At 37.4% G+C, this 12,049-nt stretch overlaps 1 protein-coding gene across 1 annotated transcript; it reads right to left on the bottom strand.

Annotated features, from left to right (window-relative positions):
* Nucleotides 1-4,213: 4,213 nt before the first annotated feature.
* LOC139721316 (uncharacterized) lies at nucleotides 4,214-11,146 on the bottom strand. Its single transcript, XM_071632637.1, has 3 exons — nucleotides 10,211-11,146; nucleotides 6,553-6,732; nucleotides 4,214-4,513 (listed from the first exon to the last, which is right to left on the bottom strand). The coding sequence occupies exons 1-3, from the start codon at nucleotides 11,144-11,146 to the stop codon at nucleotides 4,301-4,303; spliced, it is 1,329 nt and encodes a 442-aa protein (XP_071488738.1). The 3' UTR covers nucleotides 4,214-4,300.
* Nucleotides 11,147-12,049: the final 903 nt, after the last annotated feature.

Here is a 12,049-nt window from a genome sequence, read left to right as displayed (position 1 = left end):
AAGATGACTTGAGCTATATTAGGAAACAATGCATTATCTATACTGAATACATGAACAATATGTATCACAGGTGATTTCTTCATTCATGTACAAAATTGTGACTAAAAATGTAGGTGCTTGGGAAAATTGTGTTTCAATGACTTTGAATGTCTAAACAGCATTGCTCATAATCTAAGTATACAGACATACATGTACTATGGCAGCTTTTTAATCTTATCAGTGTTAAGCACTTTATCATGAACTTCCACACAGAACACAGCTGCATATCAACTGCACATACTTGTTACCTGGTATATATATATTTTTTTGGGACTTATTATTATAAGTATTGATAATTATTGACAGATTACCACAATCACAGGTACAATATTACATTATTTCATTCCTGTCATGAAAGCATCTAATAATCAGAACCAGAATTATCTTTCACCCACTTTGGGAAGTTTACATCCAACTTTGGCATAATAAGTGCATGTACACGTAATTTGCATAGCAATGTGAAACTGCATATATTTTTTCGCCATACAGTACTCAAAATAAATTACAGACATAATTTCACACACATCTTCTAAAACAGTGAAGAACATTCTTCAGTAAACTTTGAATCATTGACATGATAAGGTTCTTTTTACCTACGTTACAAAATGGCCACTAGGATACCACTTCATAATTTACTGCCATTTGGAAAATCACATTCACTTCTCTGTCCATCTGCTGCTGCAATATAAACTGATATAAATTATTACCAAATGATCACTGCTTGTAATCTCAATCTTAGAGTTTGTTGCCAATTTGAAGTAGATGTGTCAGTTTAATAATGAAATCTGGGCGGGATGAAAATTTGTCATACATGTATGAACTCAATCAGAAAAACCCTCATCATATTTTGTGACTCTATTGGTAAGTCAATAGTTTACTAACTGAAAAATATTACAGCTGATATTCACATCATATTTTATTCCTCTTCAAATGATCCATATCAACATGAATATGGTTATAAAATACAGTCTGACATCAGAAACAGATGTCTGGTCACAGAATGCAACCCCAAAAATACTTCAAGCCTATTAGTCTGCATGCATGCAACTTTTAAAAACCTGTGTAATCACTAAAATCACTTTTATGGGCTAAAGAGACAAATCATGATAATATATCGATAGAGCGCCTTCCAAAAACACAGCTGATCCAAAGTGCAGTTTTAAATTCATGCACACAAAAGTTGAAGCTATTCAATCAACAAGCTGCTTTATTAACAAAACTTTGCAAATTCAAAACAAAACCTTTTATTCTAAACCTAAAGGTATGATAACAGTCTGTGTTTGACACAGCGAATGAATTCATGACTTTCATTACAATTCACCTTATCAAATACATCCTTCAACTAAATTCTAATGAAATGCATATTGTACCAACCATAACTCAAGCACACATATTAATACTGTCAGCTTACAGCTGTACAAATGTATCCTAAGCATATTTCAGGTTTGCAAACTTTGTGATTATGCAAATACAGTATGTATATGACGATCACAAATCCAATCTTGAACATCACCTAGAAATATACAAAAATTCTTCTTCTTGCACAATAATTAATGTTATTTACATCATCTAATTCTGTAATTTGAACATCAAATACATGTATCGTGGAAGATTCAATCAGGTAAACAGACTTTGTTTCATCTTTCTTTGGACAACTTTGGTAAAGATTTCTGGCCGACACAGAAAAAGAGTGTTGCATGTGTTATACATGATACATTGTAGTGTATTAAATGATTAAATATTCCATCATAATTGCACAATTACATAATTGCATTAAAAAAATGCTAATCAGCCAACTATGACCATGTGACCAACAAATTTACTACTAGAATCAATTCAAGTTTAAGGCCAAAGGCAGTTGATTACCTACAAATGTATTCTATGTTAAGAGACAGACGGAACCGTACTTCTTTGGCTGTAGATGAGAGTGATATTTGGGTCAAGGAAAACTGAATAAATGCAAGTTATTAAGGTAAATTGCATCATTATTTCAATCTACTAACATGTGGATTATTAAATATAATTATGCAGTCTTGATTAGCCATGACACTAAGAACAGGCACAAGCATGTAGCCCCTGACATGCAATATCATACTCGATCAGATATCACACTAGATTAATATCTACAGAGCAATTGGAAATAGAACCTGACAAAAAAAGTGAAGCAAGATGAAATGAAAAAAAAAAGGTTGATAAAGAAACCAAAATACACACTAACACAATACTTGTACATATACATATATACATGTACACACACAACAATCAAGACAAACCAAGCGAGGTACAATTGTAATATACCACATTTCTAACTGCTGTGCCGACATGCATTGTTACCATCTAGCACTAATACTGAAATGGCCTTGGCACTTTGGTGAAAAGCTCATTATTATGAGCATGAAAAACTCATGTACTGGCAATCCAGAATTATACCAATCAAGCAAGTTTCCAGCAACTTGGGAGCTGGCCTTAAAGGGATGGTACAGTTTTGGTTGAGATGGGGATTCAGGTTTAAAATTTTTGCAAGATGATTAGAAACCACTTATATGAAATATTAAGAGGCATTCAATTCTAAGAGAAACTAAAAATTTATTTGATGAAAATCAGTTTTAAAATGGCTGAGATATCCAAAAACAAGGCAAAACAATGTGGTCCCAATAAAAGGTGGGTCCCACCTCTTATTAGAAAAACCTTTTTTTTTTTTTTTTTTTTTTTTCTGGCGATGATAGCTTCTCTATTTGGCATACATCCTGCACACACCTCTTCCCACATTTGAATCAGCGGTGAAACCGCAGCCTGTCACATACGAAATTCAAACAACTGGCACATGAGGAGAACTTAATATTTGGATATCTATGCTTTTTCAAAACTGATTTTCATCAAATAAACTTTTTCATTTCTCTTAGAATTACATGCTCTTGGATATTTCATATAAGTGGTTTCTAATTACATGTATCTTGCAAAAATGTAAACCCAAATCTCCATCTCGACAAAAACTATACCATCCCTTGTAGTCTTTGGCCACATCACTTAATATTCTGATGCCCATGCATATGTACTCAAAGTTCCTGTGGAGGTCGAGATACATGTATGAGTCTTTATACTCCTTGATAAGTAGATCAAAACATCATTCAGCTTTGAATAATTAAACATTTCAAAGAATGCACACTGAATAAAACCACAACAATGCTGCTAGCACTTGCATCTGTGTACTGGTGAAACAATTGTGGTTAACCTAAACATTGATTTCCACTAGTCTTTGGCAAACACTACCTCCTAATTTCTAGCACTGTTTTTCTCTAAGTTTATTTCATCTTGCATCTGCAGAGGGCCTTGCATAGACTTTAAAAATGGAGAATGCTTCCACCATGAAATTATATGTAGCCATGCTTCTTTAGATACAATCAATGGCAAGGCAAATCAATCCAAGATCCAGACTAAGATTAACCAGCAAGTAATGTGGATCAAGGTCAAACACACCTGTCATGGTCAACCCTTGGGATTTGGTTACCTTTTGTAAGAGGAAAGTACTCACCTATAGAATACACCTTATGTGATACTATCTTTTTAGCAAGATCAAAATATGAGAATTGGAGGATCACATTGACAAGAAGTCTATTGATAAAGGTCTACAAGAGCAGTTTTGGTAAGGTTGATCTCTGATTACATACAACACAGCCAGTGAGAGATGTATTCAAACATTTCTGGGCTTTGAATATATGTACATTGCAAAACTTAAAAGAAAATATACCACTATGTCAGTTAACAATGACAGCGTAATCTTGTGCCCCCCCCCACCCCACTAGACACACAGACAAAGTACTTAGGCAAGCCAGTATCATCATTATCATTCATATGCTATTCAGTCATACAATATTGTATGAAACAATAGAAACAGGCAATACAAAATATGGCACTTTATCCTAAGGTATGGCACTAGTTTGAAGCAACTACCAAGTGTTACTTTCTAATTATTTTGTAGCCATTAAACTGTCAGCTGTTCCTGTGGTTTGTCTGAATGTCTCGCCTTTATTCACTTTTCTTTCTTTCTTTTTAAAATCCTGTGGAAATAATCACCTTACTTTTATCTCTGCTCCCCTCTTTATTCAGACTTCTCATTTCCCTTTAAAATCCTGTGGAAATAATCACCTTACTTTTATCTCTGCTCCCCTCTTTATTCACAGACTTCTCATTTCATGATCTCATAACAAATGGAACATTTCTTACGCTAAATTAGTTGTGTCAATCAATCAGATGGTTGTTGTCAGGTATATCCACTTGTGATGCCCCTTGGAGTGTGCTTCTCCCTGGCAACGGTAGACACTTTGGCTCCGCCCCCTTCTGAGTTGTGACCATACTTAGTCCTTGTTGAGTCTCTCTGCCTACCATCCATGCCCAGTGTAGGGAGTCTGTTTGGGGGAGACATCGCTCTGCTTCGCATATCGTCTGAACGAGAGGTCAGTGCTCCAGCTGGCAGCTAGTAAATAAAATCACATGGATATATCACTGTGGCTGATATTTGTGTATTACAACTCTTGTTTCTCACAATACAGTGCATTTCAAGTTAAAGGACAAGTTCACCTTCATAAACATAAGGATTGAGAGAATGCAACAATAATAGTAGAACACATCAGTGAAAGTTTGACGAAAATTGGACAATCGATGCAAAAGTTATGAATTTTTTAAATTTTTGTGTTGGAACCGCTGGATGAGGAGACTACTACAGCTTGTGAGTCATATGCGTACAACAGTATAAAGAAAATGTAAAAGAAAATTCAACATATTTTCACTTTTCTCGCATAATAAAGGAGCTCTTGACTTGCCTCTTTCTAAAGGCAGGGGGAATAATATTACCCATAACATTTGTCGGTAACGAGTCAGGGGAATGTGTATTTTTTTCAAAAGATGGAATTTTGTGAAATTCTCTTTATATTTTCCTTATATTGTTGTACGCATGTGACATCTAAGTTATTCATACACTGCAGTAGTCTTCTCATCCAGCGGTTACTGCACAAAAACTTCAAAAATTCATAACTTTTGAACGGATTGTCTGATTTTCCTCAAACTTTCACTGATGTGTTCTACTAATATTGCTACATTCTCTCAATCCTTATGTTTATGAAGGTGAACTTGTCCTTTAATATCAAGATGAGAAAAGCCTAGTGCAGAAGTCTCCTTCAGATTACACAATTCAGTCACTGCACAACTGTACTACAGAAGCATTTCTCATTTTCATGCATGCTTTGACACAACAGTTTTGCAAAGTTCAAACACTATGCAATCAACTACGGTGTATGTTGTCAGCAACTGAATGATTGTTATTTACATGAATACTTGTTAGGGAATCCACTATGTTTGAATTTACATTTTGTGGCATTACATCTGTGAAGGGAGGCATAGGGGAATATTGCATATTAAAATGAGTAAGAACAGTAATAATCTGTGGCAATATGTGATGAGCCACCTCTTGTCAGTGAGATGCTCAAGACACGGGTATGATCAACATTGCCATTTTACAGAGTAGTAAAAGTATTTCACATCATCAGGTAGTAGTGATGACATCAGACTGGACACTACATATTCTTGTCTGCAGAAGAATGTCTTTGAAATCTTCAAAACTTTAGTTATGTTCAGATGGTGATCCCTAACCTCAAGGATAGCTATCTACAAGGATAGACTTGTAGTTAGGCACCTTGTAGACGCACTCGTAGATAGCTATCTCGAAGTCAACTTGAAGATAGCTATCCACAAGATATCTCAGGCTTAGCGCTGGGGGGGGGGGGGGGGGGGGGCTGGTAGTGTTAAGCATCATGTGGACAGAGCTTGTTGATAGGAACTTGAAGATAAGCATGGTTATGGGGAGCAGTGAGCCTATCCTCGAGGATAGCTACCTTCAAGGATTAGCTTCGTCAGGTGAACATGGGTCGTAATTAGGGGGCCAGAGCTTAGCTTCGAAGATAGCTATCCTCAAGGTTAAGGATCACCGTCTGAACGTAACTATAGCATTAGTTAATTCACTAGTTCACAATCATAGCCATGATTCACATTCTTCTTACTGACAAATGCACGAAGGACACAGTTTGCAAGTAATGCATGCCATGTGTAAAGTGGCACTAATATTTAGTTCTGGACTTTCTGGACTAACAAAGTGCAAGTGAATAAAACCTACTCTGCTTCTAATTTGAATGAATCTCACTGGGGGCAAAGTACCACTGAGATCAAATAAAAAAATGGAAAAAAAATGAGAAGATCATATACACCAAAATGCAGCAACATAAATGTAAAATCAAAAACTAATATTGTCAAATTCTTCCCCTGCCTCTTCATATTTAAAAAATGCCTGTAGTAATTGGATTTACTAAATTTGCCTTTGAAGTAGTTTTCTTACACTATAAATGTAATTTGCACCACTGTCCTATTTATTTTATGAGAATACTAGTGATTAAAGTTTTTTCTCTCTATCTAGATAGTTTCCCCATTTTGGGTCTCTTGGCTTCAGTCTCTTCTTAATCTTACCTTCATAGGGATGTCTGTTCTCTGTCTCGTTGGGGCAAGGTTTGGTCCTGTTGCCATGCCACCCAACCTGATGGGATTGGACTCTGCAAACATTCGGTTGAAGTTCCCTTCTCGGTTACTTAGCTCCATTCGGTACCATCGAATCTCTCTCTTCAACCTCTCTACTTCTTCATAGGCATCCTAGTGTTGTTAACACAAGAACAAACCAGAAAATGTTAAACGTTGATAGTGAGTCATGCAAGAACCAAAATCACTAATAACATGAATTCTGAAATAAAAACACCAACATGTTTGCAGGAATTCTTTGTTATTATTTTCGTGTAATGCTGATCTGTAAGCAGTGCAATTGATGAAAAGCAGGTAAATTGTACATCATATTATTAATGACCTGATCTTCTGAAAGAAAGCATGCACTAGCAATTGCACACATCTACTTAAAACATTCTTCAGTTGAATAAGCTGATACACTACAAAGGAAGCTTGTCCATTTGTATTTATTTTTTATTTCAATATGATATGATTATGATGAGGAAAAGTCTGTATAAGTCACAAGAAAAAAATGAACTACAGTTGATACTAGTCTTTTGAATGAACATTGCTTGCATGCATCAAGCCTTATCAGAGATACCGTACCTGATGTCTAAGTTCCATATTGACAATGATTAATTAAGAAAGATATGCGCATGTACACACGCACATGTACACAATGTGTATATGCACAGATTAATCTAATGTTATCTTGTTGCCAGCAAACAACACCTTGTTGACACTGTTTGCTACTGTACAAACCCTGTACATTGGTTCTAGAATGAAGCTACGTACTACTTTGATAGTTTGCTGATGTTGTTCATGTCTCAACTCTTGCACTGACAAGGTATGCTTATTGGTAGCCTTGTTGTCTATGTTGTTTGGTCATTTGATACCAACCAGATATGCAGGTTGTTTCTTTTTATCATAATCTTATGATTTAAATAATTTGGTATGGTGAATGGAAAGAGTTAGATCAATGGATGATTGAAGAATATGACGAGAACATTGATGGGATTAAAATTGAATACTGTATTGTCTTTCAGCATTTTTAACTGGTTTTTAACTGGTTAACTTGGGTGTGACAATAACTCCATAAATTTGTCATGGCAATCAGCTTCAAATGGTTTTCATTAATAGTTCAACTCCAGCTTAACTTTTCTGAAAGAGAATATGATCATGATTTGCTTTGATGTCTTATAAAGTGTATACACTGTACGTTGAATTGTATACTAGCACTTGAAATAAATGGGTACAATTGCCAATAATTGTCAAATATCTAGTAAGTGGTATGGGAACTAGTATGTTAACTTATGTTTTCAAAGAAGATATCTGTCACTGTTACCATTCATAACAAGCGTATTTTTTTTTTTGTACATTGAGCAAGTTAACATTAAATATCTCACATTTCTCATATGATATGGTTTGATGAAATAAAAATACAAGGTTAAAGAAGAGAAAAAAATGAATAAGGGATTTTCCTTGAAACAGTAGGCCCCTAATGTTTTTTATATATATATTTATAATGTACATATGTTCTGGAAAAGTGCTCTGCGACTTAATTTCTAATCAACAGAATATTTGAGATAAAGATTTAATTGGTAATCAAAAGATTCAATTTGTAGATCCATACTCAAGTCATGTTGTTGTGGTTGCACTGGATTTGCACTAGATGTCTATCTACACATGTGTCTACTGTTTACTGTAAAAGTGGATATTTTCGCGTGACTAATTTTATGCGCTTGGCCGGGTCGGAAGAGTTTCGCGTGTTTTGAATTCCGCGGAATCAAGACCTCACGCACAGGCACATATGGCAAGCAAAAAATATTCGCGTGCTTTTATTTTCGCGCTAGTTTCTGGTTGCGCGAAATGCGCAAAAATTTGAACACCGCGAAAATTTCCACTTTTACAGTAGTAGCAGTATACCGGTAGGCCTACTAGTAACAGATTGAAAATACATGTAGTTCAGTTTGTATAGCTAAATTTAAGGAAGAAATGCTGTTGCTTCTTATCTCACAAGTCTCCTCTTGTCTTTCAGGGGAGCCATTTTCTCCTCTTTGTGGTCCTGTTACTCCCCGCGTTCACATTGGTCCCCGTGATGCGGGGAAAGTCCCACGCCGCGGGACTTTCTCGTCCAAAACCATAATGTGAACGCTCACTGGGACTTGTCCCCTCGTCCCCGCGAAGAAAGTCGGGTATGGGGACAAGATTTGGAGGGGAGAGTGACCTTGGGGCGCAATTGATAGCGTCCAGCTGTGGTCATCAAATGTGCGCATGCGCTATGCCTGGATTCAAGCGGCAGAGCTCGCTACAAGCCCCAAAATGGCCCCACAGCTCGGGGACAGATGAGATACCAATGTGAACGGTCAGTCGTAAAAAAGATAAGATCTCTTGTGGCTGTCCCCGCGTTGCGGGGACCAATGTGAACGCGGGGACTGACAACCAAACCAGTTTAGATTTTTGTGCCATTGTTCCCATGGCAACCATGATTGACAGGCAGTTTTGGCCAATAACAACCTTTATTACCCATGTGCTTCATCTAAAGATGGCCCCAGATGGGGGTCACTTTCCAAAGTGAGGAGTAGTTCAATTCTGGCATTCGCAGAAGCAACACTAACTCTACCTGCTTTTAACTCTTGTCATATTCTTCAAGCACAGAGAGTTACAAATTTGTATCACTATTGCAGGCAGGTCACCATGCTATTTCTGTATGCTGGAATTGAAGACTGAGTTTGAAACTCAATTATAATGAATACACTGTATAAAATCCTAGATTCCTATTATGACTTCTTCATTCATGAGTTCTGGTCACTATATAAACTCTCACTGAGAGTTCTGAGAGTTCTCAGTTGGAGGAAGGACGCGTGGTCATAAGTTTAAGATGCTGAAGAAACATGTAAAGTCCAAAGTGAGACAGTGCTCTTTTTCTCAGAGTTATTAGTGAGTGGAATAAGTTGCCATCATTTGTAGTCGACAGCCCATCCGTGAATAGTTTCAAGTCTAACTTAGAGAGGTTCTGGAGTCAAGACAAGAACAAATACAACCCCGACGGGATATTTTTTTGTCCATGTTATACTGCACAGCGCCTAACTAAAAGTTATTAATGTCATGTAATGACGACACCGAGGGGCAAATAAGTTGAGTATAACTTTACGCCCACATCCAAGGTATGTTATCCAAGGTATGTTATCTCACTCACCCTTTAAACTACTAATCCCATGTACATGTAGCAGCAAAGTTAGTACACAACACTACCTACTAGTCATACACTAAACAGATTGTAATGCATTAAAAAAAGAGAGTAAAAGAGAGTAAAAGTGGAAATTTTCGCAGTATTGAAATTTTTTCCGCATTTCGCGCAACCAAAAACTAGTGCGAAAATAAAAGCACACATATATTTTTGCTTGTCATATGTTCCAGTACTCTGTTGTGGATATCTTGATTCCGTAGAATTTAAAACATGCGAAACTCTTCTTACCCAGGTCCCAGCTGAGTGTGAAAAATTAGTCGCGTGAAAATATCCACTTTTACAGTTGTACAGTATGTGCCCACAATGAATTTCCTTTCTATCTTAAATAACTTGTGCGTGGGGTGTATCCATTGAATATTCCATCTGTTCAAACAGACTTACGCTGCCAACTTCAGATGGAGCTTTTGATGACCTTGGCGTCTTGACATCATTACTTCTTCGCTTAGCCTCATTTCCTGCTTCTCTCTTGCGTTCTAGAGATTTTTTCAAGCTTTTCAGGTCTGTTTCCAATGTCTTGTTTTTCTGCTGTGCTTTTTCCTTGGCTTTATTTGCTAGGGCCACATCTTCAATAAGTTGGCTAATTTGGACCTTCAATTCACTGTCTGACTTTTCAAGATCCTTCTTCAGTTGTGCAAGTGCTGCATCATTATCCCTCTGAGTTTGGACATGCATAGCCACCATATGCTTCAAGTTCTCTGCTTCAATCTCTTTCACTTTAAGATCTTCTTTTAGTTGATTTATATGAGCAATGTCTGCAGTTCCATCAAGTCTAGGAGAAACACTTCCTTTATTCGCCAGCAATTGTGATCTGCTATCTTGTTTGTTGTCTTCGTAAGACGTGTGGTCTGCATTTTGTCTTTTTGAGGAGAAATGCGTCTTCAAAGCTTGTTCTTTAGTCCTTTTCACCTCTTCTTCCAGCTTGACAATGGCGCCTTTCAACTCACCGATTTCAGACACTAACTTGCCGTTCTTATCCCTGACCTCCAACAAAAGCTTTTCAGATTCTTTCTTTTGTTCTTGGAGCTTCTTGTCGTAGTCACTCATTGCTCTTGCGTGTTCCGCCTCTGCCTGTTTCTTCGCGGTGGCCAGGCACTGCTCGAGACCTTCAATCCGTTTCTGGGCGTCCGCTACCACGTTCGAAACCTCTTGCTCGTAAGCTTCTTTAGTGGCTTCTAGCTCAACTTCTCTCTCATGATTACGTGAAAACAGCATGTGCACAACCTGTGTAAGCTCCGCAACTTTCTTTGACATCTTATATTCGAAAGACTTCTTGTTACAAAGTCGGGAGGACGACGTACCCAGCCCTCCGTCCGCCATGGCTGGGCTGGGTTGTTTGGCAACCATAAACATCTGGTTGGCACACACCTGTACGTACCTGTCCATGCGCTGCTGTCATGCTACGAATAGCTCGTGTATGGTGTCCTTAGAGAGAAAATGCTAATCGATCATAATTGATTGCGCAGTCTTACGAGTACAGCATTTGAGGATACCTATTACACAAGACTCTTACTCATGTTTTTCTTTATGTTCTTATAAATGAATAATCCAAAGCGGTGTCTAAAAATTCTGCCATCAACTAAGTCATGTCAGTCATATATTCTGTAGACTAATTTGCCCTTGAACTAAATTTGGGCAAAAAAAAAAAATAATGCTCAAAATGACATCTTCCAGGACCATCTTCCACAACGAATAGATGGAAATTATGCAAGTACAATTTATTTCCTTAAATGTGCGCCAAATTGCACAATTTCTATTTCCAAAATGAAAAAGCTGAATGCCGGGGGTTGGGGGTTGGGGGTTGGAATCCACTTTACCCCCCCCCCCCCCCCCCACCTCCTCCGGCGCTGTTTCGCTAAATCGCACTTTCTCGTCCCAGACACTTATTAAGAAACTTAATATCTCTGCTTCAATCCTGAAGATTCTTGCAGCGATTTACATGTGACTGTGTGTGTGTGTGTGTGTGTGTGTGTGTGTGTGTGTGTGTGTGCGTGTGTGTGTGCGTGCATATCACAAGGGCACCCGAGTGTGCAAGTGCCTGGATGCTGGTGGGTGAAAAATTATGAAGAGTTTTATTGCAAAAACACCAAGCGCCATTTTAAAGTATTTCAAAGGATAAGTCCATCATCAGATAGAGCAAAATTAAACCTTTAATTAAACCTTTAATTGCAAGGTTTTTTAGGTTCAAATATAAATGCATTCAGATCATATCAATCTCGCGAG

The sequence above is a fragment of the Diadema antillarum genome, unplaced genomic scaffold, assembly GCF_040938485.1.
Source record: "Diadema antillarum isolate AM-2024a unplaced genomic scaffold, OU_Dant_1.0 scf00000141, whole genome shotgun sequence".
Classification (NCBI taxonomy): domain Eukaryota; kingdom Metazoa; phylum Echinodermata; class Echinoidea; order Diadematoida; family Diadematidae; genus Diadema; species Diadema antillarum.
The sequence above is the reverse complement of the archived record's forward strand: the minus strand, read 5'-3'. Positions and strand labels throughout refer to the sequence as shown.

Coding starts and splice junctions, on each gene's coding strand:
- LOC139721316 (XM_071632637.1), bottom strand. CDS start 11,146: ATGGCGGACGGAGGGCTGGGTACGTCGTCCTCCCGACTTTGTAACAAG. Junction 6,733..10,210: donor CTCCATCTGAAGTTGGCAGC/GTAAGTCTGTTT, acceptor TAACAACACTAG/GATGCCTATGAAGAAGTAGA. Junction 4,514..6,552: donor GAACAGACATCCCTATGAAG/GTAAGATTAAGA, acceptor TTTATTTACTAG/CTGCCAGCTGGAGCACTGAC.